At 39.2% G+C, this 22,891-nt stretch overlaps 1 protein-coding gene across 6 annotated transcripts in view; it reads right to left on the reverse strand.

The window, feature by feature from the left end:
• PIP5K1B (phosphatidylinositol-4-phosphate 5-kinase type 1 beta) overlaps positions 1-22,891 on the reverse strand; it is a 330,783-nt gene that overhangs the window by 122,928 nt on the left and 184,964 nt on the right. For all 6 annotated transcript variants that reach the window (XM_082471008.1, XM_082471013.1, XM_082471012.1 and 3 more), the window contains one exon: positions 12,516-12,815. In XM_082471008.1, coding sequence (XP_082327134.1) covers positions 12,516-12,815 — 300 coding nt within the window. The remainder of the gene's footprint in view (positions 1-12,515; positions 12,816-22,891) is intronic.

Below are 22,891 nucleotides of genomic sequence, written 5' to 3' on the forward strand. Positions count from 1 at the left end.
TTATATTGTTCCATTTGACTTGAAGTGAGCATTAAAAAAACAACTACTGGCTCGATAATCCTTCAATTTCTGGAGTTAATGAGAATTCTCAAAAGCTGCTCACACAGGCTTCAACGGCCCACATCGCGTCCTCAGTCTCCCTCTCCACCAGATTGGAAAAACAATCAACTCCACTGTAACCATCACATTTCTCAGAAAGAAGTTTTGCTTTTATGTTAATAGGATTTCATGTGCACACATGTTGGTAACAGTTGGCAAGTGTCAATGGGCTTGATTATGCTTTTCATTAAACTTTCAAAACTAAATGTTTGGATTACTAATTTTACTTTGTGTTCCTCAGTCACTTGGCACGATTTTCCTCTCTCCCTCCTTCCTTGAAGTAGGTTGTGAGACTTCATTAACTCTTTGCCTTGTCCAAACCAAGTTCTCTACTTTGATGGAGCCCTTTCTTAACCCCTACAGCACCTTCTCACCAGCTCTGTGTCAGAGCTAGAAAACCAGTCATCGGGCACTTCCATCCCACCCTGTCTGCGTCCATCCAAGTTATTACTTAACACTTTCATTTCCACAGACTTTCCTCCATTACACCTACAAACCCCTTAAGGAGAGCGCACAGATGAAAGAACCTGGGTTTTGGAACCAAAGAGACCTGGGTGGAAATCCTGGCTCCAGCACTATAAGCTCTGCAGACCTGGGGAAGCTGAACCTCTCCTGGGTCCCCACTTCATCTGGCAAAATGGAATCATGGCACTCACTCTGCAGGGCTGTTGTGAAGATTAATGAGACAATCTATCTGAAATGTCAAGCACCGCCTGGCTCAGAGCAAATGTTAATGGAAACAACCTATGGATGAACTGAGCCTTGGAAATGAGTCCTTACCATCCACAAAATCATGTATTGGGTACTATATTGTGCATATGTATTTCATGACTATATATCATGTATGATGTGTTTTAAATGTTAAGTTACTTTGGTATCTACAGGTTATATCTAAGGTAGAATGCTCCCTCTACCCCAAACTGGAATAGCTGTTTTGAAATATTGAGAATTACTTGTCTGGCTCAAATTGAGGTATCTCTTGCTGAGCAGAAAGTCAGGCATGAACAACAACACAGAAGAGTATTTGGATTTTGGCAGCTACCCTGAAATTCTCTGGTATTGACCATGTTGTCCCTTCTGTTACTGTGGTTGGAGCTCCTTCCCATCACCCACCTGCATGAGAGATGAAGAGCAGCAAGTGCCAAAGCTGGACAAACATCAGCCCCTTTCCAGGACTGATGAACAGCTGTGTCGTTCAGACAGTCTTAAGTGGGGACACCAGTCACCACCTAAATAAATAACTGAGTGGACTGAGCGGTCAACACAGTTGCGATTGACTAATTCACTGGTCATTAACAGACGCCGGCCAGATGAGCAATACAAATGTACTTCAAACAATTATCCTCCAATGCACAACACTGGTATGATGATTAACTCTGGTTCTATTTCGTATCAAACCATGGGTATGCTATTAACAAAGCTTGCTCTTATTACGTTTATTGATTAGGTAAGATTTATAATTTCAAAAATGTTGTTGTTGGGACTTCCCTGGTGGTCCAGTGGTTATGAATCCGCCTTCCAATGCAGGAGATGCGGGTTCGATCCCTGGTCGGGGAACTAAGATCCCACATACCACGGGGCAACTAAGCCCGTGCGCCACAACTAGAGACAAGGCCGCACGCCGCAACAAAAGATCCCTCGTGCCGCAACAAAATATCCCTCGTGCTGCAACTAAGACCCGACGTAGCCAAATAAATAAACATTAAAAAAAAATGTTGTGGGGCTTCCCTGGTGGCGCAGTGGTTGAGAATCTGCCTGCTAATGCAGGGAACGCGGGTTCGAGCCCTGGTCTGGGAAGTTCCCACATGCCACGGAGTAACTAGGCCCGTGTGCCACAACTACTGAGCCTGCGCGTCTGGCGTCTGTGCTCCGCAACAAGAGAGGCCACGATAGTGAGAGGCCCGCGCACCGCGATGAAGAGTGGCCCCCACTTGCTGCAACTAGAGAAAGCCCTCGCACAGAAACGAAGACCGAACACAGCCAAAAATAAATAAATAAATAAATTAAAAAAAAAAAGAAAACTTTAAAAAAAAAAAAAAATGTTGTTATCTCTTAGGCTTCATCAAAAGACTAACACTGAGACAACTGCTATTCTGTTAAGTGATTTGAAGGGTAGGAAAATGAAATCACACAATTCCTGTTCTCCTAGAGAGCAGATTTTAGTAGGCAAACATAAAACGTGTACCCACATAATTACAATACAATATAGAAATACCAATGGCTATAGAATAGAGTTAGATCAAGTGCTATGAGCTTTTAAAGTCTCATAGAAATGCTTATTATTAGTGCTAAAGTCTTGTACCTCAGGTGTCTCTTTCTCAGGAATCCCTACCAATTGCATTAAGACCCACAGACATATGATCAGCCATTAGACTTAATTGTAAGCTCTTTTATTTCATTTTCACCACTCTTTATCCCCAAACTACTTCTTTTTTGAATTTATCTTTTACTTTGGTGAAGTATATACTTAAGCAATTTTCTTAACAACAGACTTAAATATATACCTATCAGAATGGCTAACATAAAAAGTATAGTGATGACATGGGACTTCCCTGGTGGTGCAGTGGTTAAGAATCTGCCTGCCAATGCAGGGGACGCGGGTTCGAACCCTGGTCTGGGAATATCCCACATGCCGCAGAGCAACTAAGCCCATGTGCCACAACTACGAAGCCTGCGCTCTTGAGCCCGCAAGCCACAACTACTGAGCCCGCACGCCACAACGAAGAGTAGCCCCTGCTCGCCACAACTAGAGAAAGCCTGCATGCAGCAACAAAGACCCGATGCAGCCCAAAAAACCCACAAACATATATATATATATATATATATATATATATATATATATATATATATATATATATATATATATATATATACACATATGTGTGTGTGTGTATATAGATAGATAGATAGATAGATAGATAGATAGATAGATAGATAGATAGATAGATATAGTGATGACAGCAAATACTGGTGGGGATGAAAAGCAACTAGATCACTCATATATTGCTGATGGGAATGCAAAATGGTACAGCCACTCTGGAAAGGAGTTTAGCAGTTTCTTCCAAAACTAAAGATGTGCTTACCATACAACACAGAGCTGCACTTGGGCATTTATACCAGAGAAATGAAAACTTGTGCTTATGCAGAAACCCTTATGAAAATATTCATAGCAGCTTCATTTATAACAGTCAAAAACTACAGAAAACCCACATGTTATTCAATGGGTGAATGCTTAAACTGTGGTATATCCATACCATGAAACATAAATCAGTAATAAAAAGGGTAAACTACCAACACACAAAATAACTTGGATGGATCACAAGGGTATTATGCTGAGTGAAAAAAGCCAATCTCAGAGGTTACACACCGTATGATTCCTGAAATGACAAAATTATAGAGACGGAAAACAGATTGGTGGTTGCAAGGGACTGCGGAGGGGTGGGATGGGAGGGAGGTGTCTGTGGCCACATATAAAAGGGGAGCAGGAGGGATCTTTGTGGAAGAACTGTTCTATATTTGACTGTGGTGGTTACATAAACACACATGTGCATAAACGATATATATACATACCCACGCACACGTACAAATGAGTGCATGTAAAACTGGTGAAATCTGAAAAAGATCCCTGCATTGTACCCATGTCAATTTCCTAGTTGTAATATTGTACTAAGGTCCTATAAGATAGTACTGCTGGGAAAACTAGGTGAAGAGTATATGAGATCTCTCTGTATTTTTTTTTCTTCCAACTGCATGTGAATCTACAATTATTTCAAAATAAATTTTTTTTTATAAAAGAAGATTTAGAGGTAGGAAGTTTTTTAAAGTCCTTGCATATGTGACGCCTTCATTTCCAGTCTCACAGGGAAATCTGCCTTGGCTAGACACAGACATCTGTGTCCAAGATCATTTCCTCTCAGACACGAGCACAGAAGGCATTGTTCCACTGTTTCTCAGAAACCTCATGATTCTTTTTTTTTTTTTTTAAACTCATTGCCCTTTAAAACAATTTTTTAAATTAATTAATTAATTTATATTTTATTTTTGGCTGCAATGTGTCTTCGCTGCTGCGCGTGGGCTTTCTCTAGTTGAGGCGAGCAGGGGCTTCTCTTCGTTGTGGTGTGCAGTCTTCTCATTGCGGTGGCTTCCCTTGTTGCGGAGCACTGGCTCTACGTGCGCGGGCTTCAGTAGTTGTGGCATGCGGGCTCAGTAGCTGTGGCTCACGGGCTTAGTTGCTCCGCAGCATGTGGGATCTTCCCCGACCAGGGCTCGAACCTGTGTCCCCTGCATTGGCAGGCAGATTCTTAACAATTGTGCCACCAGGGAAGTCCTATGATTCTTCCTAGCTCAAACAATCTTGGACTCCGTAAGTTGGTTTTATTTACTTATTTTTTTTTCACCAACTTTATCTTTGCTTTATGTTGGTATTACAATGTTATCAAAATAACTAATAAGAGATAGCAAAACTCATAACTTAAGACAATGGAGCAGGGGCTTCCCTGGTGGCAGAGTGGTTGAGAATCTGCCTGCCAATGCAGGCGACACGGGTTCGAGCCCTGGTCTGGGAAGATCCCACGTGCCGCGGAGCAACTAGGCCCGTGAGCCACAACTACTGAGCCTGCGTGTCTGGAGCTTGTGCTCCGCAACAAGAGAGGCCGCGACAGTGAGAGGCCCGCACACTGCGATGAAGAGTGGCCCCGCTCGCCGCAACTAGAGAAAGCCCTCGCACAGAAACGAAGACCCAACACAGCCAAAAATAATAAATACATAAATAAAGAAGCTTTCATTTAAAAACAACAACAACAAAAAAAAACAATGGAGCAAATAAAATATATCATGGGATTATAGTGTTTTAAAGATATAATTTGCAGAACAGTGCATTTATCTATATCTTTTTTGGGAAGTAATCTTTCAAGGTCTGGAACAGAGATGTGGAGTCAATGATATCCTTGTCCCCTTCCCATGTTTTAGCTGAAGTCTAAAAATGAACTCCAATTCCTTACTGATAAAGGAAATAGCTTAAATGTAAGTGTTGTCATCAGTAAGAGATGTACATCTTTTTTCTATTAGGTCTGAAACATTTTTTCCTCCTTAAAGGTAACTGGAAGGCAACCAATACATATGAAAAAAGAAAAGAACCTGTCTAAACTAAATGCAAAAAAATTAATGCTAAAGAAATTTATAGCTATGGGGTAAGCACTAACATTACGCTAAATTAAGTATTATAGAAAATAGCCTACATAGTAACCCATACAAACATGCCTATAGCTGAGAAGAATCTGATCTACAAATTTAGAGCTTGCCATACATAGTTAGGATGAAATCCCAGTTTGCACATCAAAAAGTCTCAGTATTCTTAAGACCAGTTTCATTAATATTTCATTAATATTAATATTTATGATGTCAGACATTTGTGTGAAAAAGGAAAATTGGTTCCACACCATATAAAAATTAATAAATTTGCTGCTCAACAAAAAAAAATAATAAATGAAAATAAGTCATTTAGGTCATTAATTATCAAGACTGTCTGATATGACTCCCACATGAAGGGATAAGAACTATTTGAACTGCAAACACAAGTTCTCACTAATATACTTTATCAATGTCATGTTCCCAGAATTATCAATAAATATTGTAGGATGTAAGAATTTATCAAATTAATTAAATGATACGAGACATTTTAGATTTTTCATAAATAAGTTATGTCAGAGAAGAAATAATTATAGTAAATTTAAAATGCACACAAAATAGTTCCCAACTGTTCTTCCAAAATTAATACATAAATTTCAAGTCAACTTTAATTTCATAATCTTGTAATATGTACTGAGTGTACACAATAAGTCAGGTACGCAGCTGCAGAGAGGTATAAGGAATGACCTTTGGCCTTTGAGACATTTACAGTTTAGCTAGGGAGACTGGCTATACACCTAAAGGAGACAAGGATCAGTATTAAATAAAATAAAGTCTAATGACTATTTACAATACTGTTTCTATGGGAAAATAATTGAAAGATAAAAATACTTTTGTTACACAAATGACTTTTAACATGGGGACAATCAGTACAGTTTTTTAAAAAAATCCCAAGTGATTCAAAAGGGAGATCATCTGCTTTATTAAATTCTCAATGCTATATGTGGCAGGCATTGCAGTGAAACTGGATACTTCTTCCAAAATAGGCAGAACTTAAAAAACAGCTAGATATACAAAAGTCACCAAAGATAGATTTTTTTTGGAGGTCTGACTAACCTGTCTCCCTCTATCATCAGCTAGTTTTTCCCTTGCTCGAATATGTGTTTCTTTTTTTCTTTTCTTTTTTAAATTTATTTATCTTATTTATTTATTTTTGGCTGCATTTGGTCTTTATTGCTGCGCGCGGGCTTTCTCTAGTTGTGGCGAGCAGGGGCTACTCTCCATTGCGGTGCACGGGCTTCTCATCACGGTGGTTTCTCTTGTTGTGGAGCATGGGCTCTAGGCATGCGGGCTTCAGTAGTTGTGGCACACGGGCTTAGCTGCTCTGCGGCATGTGGGGTAGTCCCGGAGCAGGGATTGAACCTGTGTCTCCTGCATTGACAGGTGGATTTTAACCACTGCACCACCAGGGAAGTCCCTCGAATATGTGTTTCAATGAACAGTTACTGAGTACTGACTAAGCACCAGGCAATGAAGATAACAAAGACTTTAAGGTTTGATCCTCATGCTCAAGGATCTACATGTGAATAAATAAAATAGTGTGTTAAATTCCACAAAAGAGGTTAGCTCTGGAGGCTTGGGGAACCACAGCATGGTGGTCTTCACGGAAGAGATGAGTAGGAGGGGGACAGGTAAAGGAGAGAGGGGAAGAATGGTCCAGCGGAGTGAGACATGTATTAAAAGACCAAAACCTTTAGAGAACATGTCCGGTAGATCAGAACGGCTGGAGAGTAGAGATGCTCTGGGGAGAGGGGAGATAGAAGGCTGAAGAAGGAAGCTGAAGGAGCATCTGGAGAAGTGGCAAGGAACAGATCAGGAAGGATCTGAATGTTCCAAGCTAGGAAGTAAGTATGGCTCTGGCCCAAAGGCAGTAGAGGACCTCCGCTAGAGGATCTTCAGGACCTGGTGGTCTTCTGATCTGAGGATCACTTTGGCAGCAGCATTAGGGATATGCTGAAAGGCAGTGATAGTGAAAACTAGTAAAGAGGCTACTGTAAAACTCCAGGTGAGGAAGGGTCTCAATAAGGGCCGTGGCTGTGCATCTGGAGAGGAGGGGGCAGATCCAAGAGTTATTTAGGAGACAGACTGGATAGGACATGGTGATGTACTGAGTGTGGGGAAAGAGAACAAGAAAGAAGGATGGAAAGGGTAGCTTCAGGGTACTGATGTGGGCAACTGGCTTCATGCTGGTCATATTCCTCAGGCCAGGGAAGACAGGCAGAGGAAGAGGCTGTGGGAAGACAATGGAGCACCTGGGAAGACCAGTTTTCACATAGGATGTGTCTCTCAGCTTGTCACATGGGGACCATAGGGGATGGTTTGACTAAATCCTACTTCCTGTTTTTGATGGCAAGTGACCTGTGATGTCCTGGCGGTACTTTCTGCTGACATAACTCTTACCCTGGGCCAAGTGCTCTTATGGGTGTAGATGGCTGTCACAGCAGGCAGAGGGTGAGGCCAAAGAAGAGGAAATGCTTCCAGAAAGGGAACCCAGTTATTCACATGTCCATTTTCCCCAGACATAGCCTACAGGGAACAGCAATGTGGGAGCCAGGGAGAACCCAAGATCTGGATCCCTGCTTTTGGAAAGAGCCCTTTGTCTGAATCCTGTGGGCAAGTGGCCTCGGCAGGGTTGAAGGATAAAGTGCATTCCGTTCCCTAGAAGAGTTCCAAGTGGCCAGTGTGCCACGTGGAGGAGTTGGTAGGGATGGACCAGCACAGGGGGACAGGCTTACAGGCAAGGGCCCGAGGCTGGGCTGGGGAAGCTGGGGAAAAGGACTCGGGGGCTGCTCAAAGGGCGCAGGGGAAGATGGCATTTGTCAAGAGGGCTCACTGTGGGTTGAGGCGGTTCAGGCTGTTTTGGATGCAGAGTCCAGAAGCAGCAGCTCTGATGGGGGTCAGGGAAGTAAGCTGTGGGGAGCAGGGCACAATGCATGCAGGTCAGGCTGGGTCAATGAGTCAGGCAGGTATCTTCCGGCCAGCAGTCACGCAAGGGAAATGGAGTCCTGGGGTCTGAGACGTCACGCCGAAATATGAAAGAGGTAGGGGCAGGAAGCAAGAAGTCGGCAGCAAGAGGTGAGGAGGCTTATCGTTTCTATCTGGGAACAACAGAAAAGCTGAGGTCCAAAGGTCTGGGATTCCTGGCTTTACCACCTCTAAGCCCTTAAGAGGACCTGGCACCAGCAGAAAGGGTCTTTTGACATTATTTGGCTCCTGACTGCATTTCTCTCCTACCTCACATGTTCCTTTACTATTAACTGTTGCAACACCAAACAACTCTAGTTCTTGGAACATGTTATGTCATTTCATGCTTAGCTTATATTATTTTCTCTTCCTAGAAATATGCTTCTACTTCTTTGCCTACCTGGAGAACTCTTCTCCTTCTTTAGAACAAAGCTATGATGTTACCTACACTGATCCCTAAAATGCTTTAGAATATTATCATTTCACTTAATATTCTGAATGGCAATTGATTAAAAATAGAACCTGCTGTATAAAAAATAAATAAAATAAAATTCAAAAATTCATATTATTTATAAATATAAATAATAATTATAAGATAATATAGAATTATAATTATAATTTATAATAATAAATATTTATAAATATAAAAATTTATATTATATTGGCTTTATCATTTATAAAATAATGTCACCTACACCATCTAATTGAATCATCACAATGCTCCTGGGACATAAGTTGAGCTTATATATTAAGGAAAAATTGTGGTTTAGAGAGGTTATGACTTGTCAAATATCATACAGCTTATCAATGGAAGATCTAATATCCAGGTATCCAGACACCTGACCTTCCTTCATTTCTCCCTCCCTCCATCCATCCTAACCTTATTTCTGTCTTAAAGATCTTGCTACCGCTGAGATGATGAATTGACATCAGAATTGATTGAAATTTCTTGCTGAGAATATGTTTATCACATATTAATAAATCACATTTGTTGATGCTTCAAAAAAATTTCAAAAAAATAAAAATGAAAATAGAGGTCATTCCCCTCATGTTGGCACACAGGAGGCCTGCGATACACGTCTGATAAGTGAGTAAAAGGATGCATCCTAATATGGGTGTAGCTCACCTTTCTTTGGCTGGGCTGCTGACACAGTAATCCAGTCCCCTGCCTGACTTGTTTCTAGAGCCTGAGTAGCACTGCCTCACTCAGAGGATTGTTAACAGCAGAGATTCCCGATCGTTTGGGGCCGGTGCCAGCCCCACGGTGACCTTACATCCTCCCTGGATCTCCACAGCACCTCATCTGGTGCTAAAGTGAGGGGAATCTGCAAAGTGAGGGAACTGTCAGGGTAAGAGATGCCGTGGGCAATGTCAACCACACATCCTATTCCAGCCCTTCAGAGGATGACCTGAAGAAAGAGAGGTGAGTCTGCTCGGCTCTAGGATGGGGGTCGTTAGCCCGGGGTAGGGAGCGGATAGAGAGATGAGGGGCTGCAAGGGATTCATGAACTGGAGTGTGAGTGGGCATTTTTCTGGGGAGACAGTTCACAGCTTTCATCAGTTTTACAAAGAGGCCCGTGACTATTAAATATTAAGACCTACCATTCCAGAAAAGTGCCTTCCTCCAGGTAGCTCTGATCTGAGAATCAGCTGCTGACTCCAGATCACAGAGGCCTTGGTCATAGTCAAGGCAGATCACAGAAGGGACTCAGGTTCCCCCGCAGCATGCCATTCCCATGCTCCAACTCCACCCCAAGAAAAGCCTTTCTGAAGGCCGATGTGCGCAATTTAAGGAAGCTTCATGATCTGTGTCTTTGACAAGTTCAAATGCAATGAAAGAGAGGGAGTTAGGCTTAGGATACCTCCACATTGACCTTTATGTGCCTTAGCACAACAAATCCTCAAAAAATAAAAAATAAAAAGGCAAATCCCCAGGGTCTCATTCCTGACGAAGAGTCATGTTTGACCTTGTTCTATCAGGATTGGGCTTAGGAAATGCTAATAAACAGACAAATCCTGTGCAATGGCTTTTTACATTTGACCTTTCCTTTTTTTTCTGGCAAAGGAGCCTGTGGCTTTAGAAAACAGCAGAAAAAAGGCTTTCCATATTCAAGAGGCAAGAAATGCACACACACACAAAAAGAAAGCAAATCTAAAACTGTTTGAAACTCTGGGGAACTGAGAGTCACTTTTCACCCACATCCTGTCAGGGTTGAAAAGCACAGGAAAAGGTTTCTCCTAAAATGTGTGTATGTTTTATTTTTTCTTTTTTAAAGAAAAACAAGAATCACTCATATGCACCCAGATATCTGAATAGATCAGCTGGATATTTTTTTGTTTGCTTGGTTCCCAGTGTTCTTCCTATGACTTCTGAAAAGATAGTTTTAAAAAAATCCTTACATTGAATCTTTACATTTCAATTGTTAAGAGCACATGCTTTGTCCCCAAACAGGTGTGGGCTCTGCCACTGACTTGCTAGGTGATGCTGGACAGGTTTGTTAACCTTCTTAAGAACCTAATTATTCACCAATTAAAATGGGAGTATGAATGGTACTGATGTCAAATGGTGGCTGAGATAATTAAAAGAAATAATGCATTAAAAAATCTTAGGCTATTAAGTGAAGTAAGTCAAACAGAGAAAGACAAATATCATATGGTATCACTTATATGTGGAATCTAAAAAAATGATACAAATGAACTTATTTATAAAACAGAAATAGACTGACAGACAGAAAACGAACTTATGGTCACCAAAGGGGAAAGGGGGGGAGGGATAAATTAGGAGTTTGGGATTAACATATACACACTATTATATATAAAACAGGTAAACAACAAGGACCTACTATATAGGACAGGGAACTATACTCAATAACTTCTAATAACCTATAATGGAAAAGAATCTGAAAAGGAATATATATATACATATATGTATAACTGAATCACTTTGCCATACGTTTGAAACTAACACAACATTGTAAGTTAACTATACTTCAATTTTAAAAAAAAGGAAAATATCTTAGGCTAGCTTGGTAAACTCGAAGCATCAATGAATGGCATCTAAAGGACAGGAGCTGTGGAGTAAATCCTCTACCGATGAAACAAACAATTCCAAGGACACATCTTTATGCGCTATCATAGATGTTTAACACACAGAAAGAAAAAACCCAGCAACAGTGGGACTGTGTTTCTCGTTGAGGATTCCCCATTTTATACATTACATGGGGTGGTTAGACTGCCTTCTTCACCTTCAGGTGAGCTCGAGTCTGGCAGAGAAGGGACCCTCCCTCCCCTGTAACAAGGTGCGTCATCTGACCAAGTCCACAGAAGGCCCAGGAAGCCAAGGCACACCCCATATTTCCCAGTGATCAGGCCCCATGAGTCCTATTCTCTTCTCCAGAAAGCCCTGGTCAGGCCTGGACCCAACCCTGCACCAGCGCGCCTTCAGCCCATCTCCAACATGCCCAACTCAGCTGAGAACCTGAATGGTTCTCCTAAGTTCATCTGGGCCAGGAAATAACATTCCTGAGAATCTGTTAATCAAATGATCATCATCCTTCAGAACCTAGCAGAGTTGTATTTTCATCTATTTCTCCAAAAGGGCTTTTACCTACTTTCTGTAAATTTACCATGTCAGAAAAATTTATCCTGGACTTTGGTTTTACTTTTTTTTTTTTCTTTTTTTCTCATGCATTGCTGGCTGGGGGAACTCCTCCTCCTTTTGACAATCGCTCTGGCTACTTTGCATGGAATGGTCTTTGCTCTGTCAAGCCTCATTCCTGATCGCCCCTTATTCAGATCACATAGAGCAATTTCAGCAAATGGGCCCACCTCATGGTTCTGCACCTACAATGGATTTCCAGGGATCCACTTATCAATCCCACCAAGTGCATTTTCTCTAAGCTTCTCTCCCCTGTTGGAATCTTACTTCATCCAAGTCTTGTATATGGCTTTTCTCGCTAATCACTGTGTTAAACCTAAACTTCTTTTCCCTCCACTTTAACCACCCTTCCCACAGGGAAGGATGAAAAGAAAAAAAAAATTCTTGTTTCATTTGATCAAAGAAAGCTGACTTAGCTTATTAATAAAACCAACAGACTCCAGACAATTTCCTTATCATCCACCAGTTCCTTCAACAACAGGGAAACATGCATCAGCACCAGGACTGGTAATGATGGGATTCCATGTGACAGTTTTTGGATATTCTTACAGAGGACCTTACCACACATGACTTTTCAAAGGCATTCACAGCAATGACATTTCCTTACCCGGCAGTCTCTCTGAAGCGTCTTCATGAGCGCATTGTATGTTTCTGTATCAAAATACAATCCTTCGTGCATGTCTTGCAGGAAATCTAAGTCCTTAAACGTGGGGTTGGATTTCTCTCTCTCTTTTCGGGATGCTCTTCGCTTATAGGTTGAGCCTTTCAAGTCATAAGTAAAGTGCATTCTCATGGAGCGTGGTAAGACATTGTTCATCACCACAATCCTGATGTTAATGCCCCCTGATTGCATGCAATACAGTCCATAAAATTTGGGCAAAAGAGTCCTTGGATTCTGGTTTAAATTCTAAAAAAAGAAAAAGGAAAAAAATGTTTAAACTCTACTTTTACAAAATAATGCTCCACTATGACGTGTTTTCATCTAAAATGATAATTAAAAATGGAAGGTGATTATTTTTGTTAACGGCCATTGTTAAAATTTTGCTGTTCCTAACCTAGTTTTTAAGTCAGCTTACGGGAACAGCAACTTTATCATTCTGATCTCAGGGCATTAAAAGTGGCTGAATTGAAAATGGACAGAATGTCCCAAATTAGCTCCAACTAAAATCAGGCAAAGACGTGATTAGTGCCATGTGTGATTATTCTCTAAGGTAGCTCCAGAGAAAATTAATTGCTGGGGTACGAGGGATGAACATTTAAAATTTTAATAGCTCCTGAGAAACTGTCTTCCAAAAATGGCCAGACCACTTTACAACCACACTTTGTAAGATTACATATTTCCCACCACTCTTACCAGTGCTGAATATTATCCAACTTTATAATCTTTGTAAGCATGGTTGGTGAAAAATGACAACTTGTTTTCAATTTAATTTAAATGTGAATACCACTAATAACTACAGAAATCTAATATTTTTACATACTTTTAGCCACCTCAAAGATAATTTTGTGTTACTATCCTTTGCTCATTTTTCTTTACGTTTTTGTCATTGTTGGAGTTCTTGATATATTCTGGATATTTATTATTTTCCTATTCTATTCGGGGTAAATATTTTCTTCCACTATGTTGTCTTTTTTGTTATAAAAATAGGGAATACACACCTATTTTTGTTTCACTTTAAAAGTAGGCAAGAAGTAAAAAATAGTTTACTAAAAGGCATTTATATAATGAAAAGTCTACTATCTCTAATCCATCCCCCAATTCCCAACTTTTGTGGAAACTATTGTTCCCACTTTCTTTCTATCATTTTAGAAATATCCCATGTGCTTATGTTAATTTTATACCTGTTTTTTTTTTTTTTTTTTTTGGTTATACAGATGTTTTGCTTTTTCATGTAGTCACATTTATGTACTTGTTTCTTGTGCTTTTTTGGCTTCTTATTTAGCAAAGCTTTTTATACCCCAAGAAATTTATAAATTTCTTCTATGGTCTTACAAATTTTTAATAGTTTTGGTGATTACATTTGGTTTTTTACTCCACGTGGAATTAATTATTTTCTTCCAGAAAGTTTGCGTAGAGCATTGATCTGACTTACATGCATCATGAAATGAGTATCACAGTAAGTTTAGTGAACAGCCGTCATCTCATATAGATACAAAATTAAAGAAATAGAAAAAAATTTTTTTCCTTGTGATGAGAACTCTTAGGATTTACTCTATTAACAACTTTCCTATATAACATGCAGCAGTGGTCATTATATTCACCATGGTGTACATCACATCCTTAATGCTTATTTATCTTGTAACTGGAAGTTTGTACCTTTTGACCACCTTCCTCTAATGCCCCCTTCCCCCACCTCCCGCCTCTGGTAACCACAAATCTGATCTCCTTTTCTATGAGTTTGTTTGTTTTTGAAGTATAATTGACCTACATCACTATGCTAGTTCCTGTTACACAACATAGTGATTTGCTACCTCTGTACATTTCAAACTGATCGCCACAATAAGTCTAGTTAAGATCTGTCACCATACAAAGATGCTACATAATTTTTGACTATATTCCCCACACTGTACATTTCATACTCATGACATTTATTTTGCAACTGAAGTTTGTACCTCTTAACCTCCCTCACCTATTTCTTTTCCCCCCACACCCCTCTCCCCTCTGGTAACCACCTCTTTGATCTCTGTGTCTATGTCTCTGTTTCTGTTTTGTTATGTTTCGCCATTTGTTTTGCTTTTCAGATTCCACATATAAATGAAATCAAACAGTATTTGTCTTTCTCTGTATGACACTTCACTTAACATAATACCCTCTAGGTCCATCCATGTTGTCACAAATGGCAAGATTTCATCCTTTTTTAACGTTAAGTAATATTTCATTGCATATGCACACCACATCTTGTTTTTCCATTCATTTATTGATGGGTACTTGAGCTGCTTCCATATCTTGGCTATTGTAAAACAACGGTGCAATGAACACAGGGGTGTATTTATCTTTTCGAAGTTTTTGTTTCCTTTGGATAAATCCCAGGAGTGGAACTGCTGGATCATACAGCAGTTCTAGTTTTAATTTTTTGAGGAATCTCATACTGTTTTCCATAGTGGCTGCACTAATTTACATTCCCACCAATGGGCATGAGGGTTCCCTTTTCTCTACATCCTTGCCAACGCTTATTATTTATTGTCTTTTTGATAATACCCACTCTGATGGATGTGACATGATAGCTTACTGTGGTTTTGACTTGCATCTCTCTGGTGATTAGTGATATTAACCGTCTTTTTCTGTGCCATCTGTATATCTTCTTTGGAAAAATGCCTATTCAGATCCTCTGCAGATTTTTATTTTTATTTTTTATTGAAGTACAATTGATTTACAATGTTGTGTTAGTTTCTGGTATACAGCAAAGTGGTTCAGTTTTATATGCATGTATATGTGTGTGTATGTGTGTATATATATATATGTGTGTATATATATATATATATATATATGTGTATTTTTTCAGATTCTTTTTCATTGTAGGTTCTTAGAAGATATTGAGTATAGTTCCGTGGGCTATACAGTAGGACCTTGTTCTTTATCTATTCTATATAAAGTAGTGTATGTCTGTTAATCCCAAACTCCTAATTTATCCCTCCACCCCCTTTCCCCTTTGGTAACCATAAGTTTGTTTTCTATGTATGTGAGTCTGTTTCTGTTTTGTAAAAATGTTCACTTGTATCCTTTTCTAAGATTCCACATATAAGTGATACTGTATGATATTTTTTTCTCTGACTTACTTCACTTAGTATGATAATCTCTAGGTCCATCCATGTTGCTGCAAATGGCATTATTTTTCACTTTTTTATGGCTAAATAATATTCCATTATGTATGTATGTGCCACATCTTCTTTATCCATTCATCTGTCGAGGGACACAGGTTGCCTCCATGTTTTGGCTACTGTAAAAAGTGCTGCTATGAACACTGGGGTGCCTCTTTTCAAATTAGAGTTTTCTCCAAATATATGCCCAAGAGTGGGATTGCAGAATCATATGGTAGTTCTATTTTTAATTTTTTAAGGAATTGCCATACTGTTCTCTGTAGTGGCTGTACCAATTCACATTCCCATCAACGGTGTAGGAGGGTTCCTTTTTCTGCACACCCTCTCCAGCATTTATCATTTATAGGCTTTTTAATGATGGCCATCTGACTGGTGTGAGGTGATACCTCATTGTAATAGTTTTGATTTGCATTTCTCTAATAATTAACAATATAGAGCACCTTTTCATGTGCCTGTTTCTGACCATTTTCTAACATTTTTTAATTGGGTTATTTATTATTTATTTTTCATGTTGAGTTGAATGAGTTCTTTGTATATATTTTTTAAACATCTTTATTGGAGTATAACTGCTTTACAATGTTGTGTTAGTTTCTGCTTTATAACAAAGTGAATCAGCTATACGTATACATATATCCCCATATCCCCTCCCTCGTGCATCTCCCTCCCACCCTCCCTATCCCCCCCAAGGTGGTCACAAAGCACAGAGCCGGCTGCTTCCCACTAGCTAACTATTTTACATTTGGTAGTGTATATATGTCCATGACACTCTCTCACTTCGTCCCAGCTTAACCTTCCCCCTCCCCGCATCCTCAAGTCCATTTACTACATCTGTGTCTTTATTCCTGTCCTGCCCCTAGGTTCATCAGAACCAACTTTTTTTTTTAGATTCCATATATATGTGTTAGCATATGGTATTTGTTTTCCCTTTCTGACTTCCTTCATTCTGTATGACAGTCTCTAGGTCCACCCACCTCACTACAAATAACTCAATTTAGTTTCTTTTTATGGCTGAGTAATATGCCACCGTGTATATGTGCCACATCTTCTTTATCCATTCATCTGTCGATGGACACTTAGGTTGCTTCCATGTCCTGGTTACTGTAAATGGTGCTGCAGTGAACACTGTGGTACATGACTCTTTTTGAATTATGGTTTTCTCAGGGTATGTGCCCAGGAGTGGGATTGCTGGGTCATATGGCAGTTCTATTTTTAGTTTTTAAGGAGCGTCCATACTGTTCTACATAGTGGCCGTATCAATTTACATTCCCATCAACAGTGCAAGAGGGTTCCCTTTTCTCCACACCCTCTCCAGCATTTATTGTTTGCAGAATTTTTGATGATGGCCATTCTGACCGGTGTGAGGTGATACCTCATTGTAGTTTTGATTTGCATTTCTCTAATGATTAGTGATGTTGAGCTTCCTTTCATGTGTTTGTTGGCAATCTGTATACCTTCTTTGGAGAAATGTCTATTTAGGTCTTCTGCCCATCTTTGGATTGGGTTGTTTGTTTTTTTGATATTGAGCTGCATGAGCTGCTTGTATATTTTAGAGATTAATCCTTTGTCGGTTGCTTTGTTTGCAAATATTTCCTCCCATTCTGAGGGTTGTCTTTTCGTCTTGTTTATGGTTTCCTTTGCTGTGCAAAAGCTTTTAAGTTTCAGTAGGTCCCATTTGTTTATTTTTGTTTTTATTTCCATTTCTCTAGGAAGTGGGTCAAAAAGGATCTTGCTGTGATTTATGTCATAGAGTGTTCTGCTTACGTTTTCCTCTAAGAGTTTTATAGTGTCTGGCTTTACACTTAGGTCTTTAAACCATTTTGAGTTTATTTTTGTGTATGGTGTTGGGGAGTGTTCTAATTTCATTCTTTTACATGTAGCTGTCCAGTTTTCCCAGCACCACTTACTGGAGAGGCTGTCTTTTCTCCACTGTATATTCTTGCCCCCTTTATCAAAGATAAGGTGACTATATGTGTGTGGGTTTAGCTCTGGGCTTTCTATCCTGTTCCTTTGATCGATATTTCTGTTTTTGTGCTAGTACCATACTGTCTTGACTACTGTATCTTTGTAGTATAGTCTGAAGTCCGGGAGCCTGATTCCTCCAGCTCTGTTTTTCTTTCTCAAGATTGCTTTGGCTATTCGGGGTCTTTTATGTTTCCATACAAATTGTGAAATTTTTCATTCTAGTTCTGTGAAAAATGCCATAGGTAGTTTGATAGGCATTGCACTGAATCTGTGGATTGCTTTGAGTAGTACAGTCATTTTCATAATGTTGATTCTTCCAATCCAAGAACATGGTATATCTCTCCATCTGTTTGTATCATCTTTAATTTCTTTCATCAGTGTCTTATAGTTTTCTGCATACAGGTCTTTTGTCTGCTTAGGTAGGTTTATTCCTCAGTGTTTTATTCTTTTTGTCGCAATGGTAAATGGGAGTGTTTCCTTAATTTCTCTTTCAGAATTTTCATGATTAGTGTATAAGAATGCAAGAGATTTCTGTGCATTAATTTTGTATCCCGCTTCTTTACCAAATTCATTGATTAGCTCTAGTAGTTTTTGGGTGGCATCTTTAGGATTCTCTATGTATAGTATCATGTCGTCTGCAAACAGTGACAGTTTTACTTCTTCTTCTCTGATTTGGATTCCTTTTATTTCTTTTTCTTCTCTGATTGTTGTAGCTAAAACTTCCAAAACTATGTTGAATAATAGTGGTGAGAGTGGGCAACCTTGTCTTGTTCCTGATCTTAGTGGAAACGGTTTCAGGTTTTCACCATTGAGAACGATGTTGGCTGTGGGTCAGTCATATATGGCCTTCATTATGTTGAGGTAAGTTCCCTCTATGCCTACTTTCTGGAGGGTTTTTATCATAAATGCGTGTTGAATTTTGTCAAAAGCTTTTTCGGCATCTATTGAGAGTATCATGGTTTTTCTCCTTCAATTTGTTAATATGGTGTATCACATTGATTGATTTGCATATATGGAAGAATCCGTGCACCCCTGGGATAAATCCCACTTCATCCTGGTGTATGATCCTTTTAATGTGCTGTTGGATTCTGTTTGCTAGTATTTTGTTGAGGATTTTTGCATCTATGTGCATCAGTGATATTGGCCTGTAGTTTTCTTTTTTTGTGACACCTTTGTCTGGTTTTGGTATCAGGTGGCCATCTTTGTCTGGTTTTGATGGTGGCCTCGTAGAATGAGTTTGGGAGTGTTCCTCCCGCTGCTATATTTTGGAAGAGTTTGAGAAGGATAGGTGTTAGCTCTTCTCTAAATGTTTGATAGAATTCACCTGTGAAGCCATCTGGTCCTGGGCTTTTGTTTGTTGGAAGATTTTTAATCACAGTTTCAATTTCAGTGCTTGTGATTGGTCTGTTTATATTTTCTATTTCTTCTGGGTTCAGTCTCAGTAGGTTGTGCTTTTCTAAGAATTTGTCCATTTTATTGGCATATAGTTGCTTGTAGTAATCTCTCATGATCCTTTGTATTTCTGCAGTGTCAGTTGTTACTTCTCCTTCTTCATTTCTAATTCTGTTGATTTGAGTCTTTTCCCTTTTTTACTTATTGAGTCTGGCTAATGGTTTATCAATTTTGTTTATCTTCTCAAACAACCAGCTTTTAGTTTTATTGATCTTTGTTCTCACTTCCTTCATTTCTTTTATTTCTGATCTGATCTTTATGATTTCTTTCCTTCTGCTAAATTTGGTTTTTTTTCGTTCTTCTTTCTGTAATTGCTTTAGGTGTAAGGTTAGGTTGTTTGAGATTATTCTTATTTCCTGAGGTAGGATTGTATTGCTATAAACTTCCCTCTCAGAACTGCTTTTGCTGCATCCCATAGGTTTTGGGTCGTCGTGTTTTCATTGTCATTTGTTTCTAGGTATTTTTTGATTTCCTCTTTGATTTCTTCAGTGATCTCTTGGTTATTTAGTAGTGTATTGTTTAGGCTCCATGTGTTTGTATTTTTTACAGTTTTTTTCCTGTAACTGACATCTAGTGTCATAGCATTGCAGTCAGTAAAGATACCTGATATGATTTCAATTTTCTTAAACTTACCAAGGCTTGATTTGGAACCAAGGTATGATCTATACTGGAGAATGTTCCATGAGCACTTGAGAAGAAAGTGTATTCTGTTGTTTTTGGATGGAATGTCCTATTACTATCAATTAAGTCCATCTTGTTTAATGTGTGATTTAAAGCTTGTGTTTCCTTATTTATTTTCATTTTGGTTGATCTGTCCATTGGTGAAAGTGAGGTGTTAAAGTCCCCTACTATGATTGTGTTACTGTCGATTTCCCCTATTATGGCTGTTAGCATTTGCCTTATGTATTGAGGTGCTCTTACACTGGGTACGTACATATTTACAATTGTTATGTCTTCTTGGATTGATTCTTTGATCATTATGTAGTGTCCTTCTTTGTCTCTTGTAATAGTCTTTAAAGTCTATTTTGTCTGATATGAGAATTGTTACTCCAGTTTTCTTTTGATTTCCATTTGCATGGAATATCTTTTTCCATCCCCTCACTTTCAGTCTGTATGCGTCCGTAGGTCTGAAGTGGGTCTCTTGTAGACAGCATATATACGGGTCTTGTTTTTGTATCCATTCAGCCAGTCTATGTCTTTTGGTTGGAGCATTGAATCCATTTACATTTAAGGTAATTATTGATATGTATGTTCCTATTACCGTTTTCTTAATTGTTTTGGGTTTGTTATTGTAAGTGTTTTCCTTCTCTTGTGTTTCCTGCCTAGAAAAGTTCCTTTAGCATTTGTTGTAAAGTTGGTTTGGTGGTGCTGAATTCTCTTAGCTTTTGTTTGTCGGTAAAGGTTTTAATTTCTCTGTCGAATCTGAATGAGGTCCTCGCTGGGTAGAGTAATCTTGGTTGTAGGTTTTTCCCTTTCATCACTTTAAATATGTCCTGCCACTCCCTTCTGGCTTGCAGAATTTCTGCTGAAATTTCAGCTGTTAACCTTATGGGGATTCCCTTGTATGTTATTTGTCGCTTTTCCCTTGCTGCTTTTAATATATTTTCTTTGTATTTAATTTTTAATAGTTTGATTAATATGTGTCTTGGCATGTTTCTCCTTGGATTTATCCTGTATGGGACTCTCTGCACTTCCGGGACTTGATTGACTATTTCCTTTCCCATATTAGGGACGTTTTCAACTATAATCTCCTCAAATATTTTCTCCGACCCTTTCTTTTTGTCTTCTTTTTCTGGGACCCGTATAATTTGAATGTTGGTGCATTTACTGTTGTCCCAGAGGTCTCTGAGACTCTCCTCAATTCTTTTCATTATTTTTTCTTTATTCTGCTCTGCAGTAGTTATTTCCACTATTTTATCTTCCAGGTCACTTATCCGTTCTTCTGCCTCAGTTACTCTGCTATTGATCCCTTCTAGAGAATTTTTAATTTCATTTATTGTGTTGCTTATCATTGTTTGTTTGCTCTCTAGTTCTTCTAGGCCGTTGTTAAACATTTCTTGTATTTTCTCCATTCTATTTCCAAGATTTTGGATCATCTTTACTATCATTACTCTGAAATCTTTTTAAGGTAGACTGCCTATTTCCTCTTCATTGGTTTGGTATGCTGGGTTTTTACTTTGCTCCTTCATATGCTGCGTATTTCTCTGTCTTCTCATTTTGCTTAACTTACTGTGTTTGGGGTCTCCTTTTTGCAGGCTGCAGGTTTGTAGTTCCTGTTGTTTTTGGTGTCTGCCCCCAGTGGCTAAGGTTGGTTCAGTGGGCTGTGTAAGCTTCCTGGTGTAGGGGACTGATGCCTGTTTTCTGGCAGATGAGGCTTGATCTTTTCTTTCTGGTGGGCAGGACTGCATCCAGTGGTGTGTTTTGGGGTGTCTGTGACCTTATTATGATTTTAGGCAGCCTCTCTGCTAATGGGTGGGGTTGTGTTCCTGTCTTGCTAGTTGTTTGGCATGGGGTGTCCAGCAGTGGAGATTGCTGGTCGTTGAGTGGAGCTGGGTCTTAGCTTTGAGACAGAGATCTCTGGGAGAGCTCTTGCCGATTGAGTTTATGTGGGGCCGGGGGACTCTGGTGGTCCAATGTCCTGAACTCGGCTCTCCCACCTCAGAGCCTCAGGCCTGACACCTCGCCTGAGCACCAAGATCCTTACATGTAAATGGGTTAAATTCTCCAATCCAAAGGCACAGGGTGGCCGGCCTTCTGCGCTCTGCTCGGTCCTCCAGCTGGGCAGTGTCCTCTGGGCCTGGTCGATATGGAGAGCCTCCTTTGGATCCAGGTCCAGCTGCATTCCCTAGCATCTAGAAGAAGCAGCCGACACACCCCTCCTCCCTTATCCCCGCCACAACTCGTCATGATCCTGGACCATCCCTTCTTTGTATATTTTTGATATTAACACCTTATCATATATACCACTTCTAAATATCTTTTCTCATTCATTTTTCATTTTATTGATAGCTTCTTTCATTGTGCAAAAGTGTTTTTGTTTGATGTAGTCCTGTTTGTTTATTTCTGCTTTTGTTTCCCTTGCCTGGAAGCCATTTTGTGTGTGGGAAAGATCTGAAATAGGGGATTTAATTTTTTTCTGAAATGGGTAACCATTTGTTGAACAGTCTGTCCTCTCTCAATTGTGTTTAAGTCCCTCCTATATCATACAATAAAATGCCAACTATTTCTGGACACTTTATTTGAATCCATTAATCTTTCTGTCTAGAACTGTACTAATGCCACACCTTTAATATTACTATAGATTTACATATTTTTGGTGTATGTTATGGCAGGCCCACCATTTTTCTTTTTTCCTGAAAATGTTTTGTCATTCCTTGTCCAAAAGTTTGTCAACTTTTGCCTTCCACTGTTTGTTTTTTAAAATGTTTTTAAAATAATATTTGTTTTCACTTTCAAATGAACCAGCTTTGTCAAGTTCAGGGCAAAAAATCCTATTGGAATTTTTGATTGGAATTAGACTGGATTTATAAGTTGGTATGGGGGGAATTAAAATGTTTACAATTCTGAGTTCAGGAATGATGCACATTTCTTCATTATTTCAGAACTTTGTTTATGTCCTTCAATAACATTTTGTAGTTTCCTTCATATTGGTCTTGTTCATTTGTTTTTATAGACTTAAGTATTTGAGTTCTTATTACAAAAATTCTTTTTGGATTGTTGTTCATATGTTATACTTACTATATCTGCTTT

The sequence above is a fragment of the Balaenoptera physalus genome (assembly GCF_965194825.1).
Source record: "Balaenoptera physalus genome assembly, chromosome: 7".
NCBI classification, from domain to species: domain Eukaryota; kingdom Metazoa; phylum Chordata; class Mammalia; order Artiodactyla; family Balaenopteridae; genus Balaenoptera; species Balaenoptera physalus.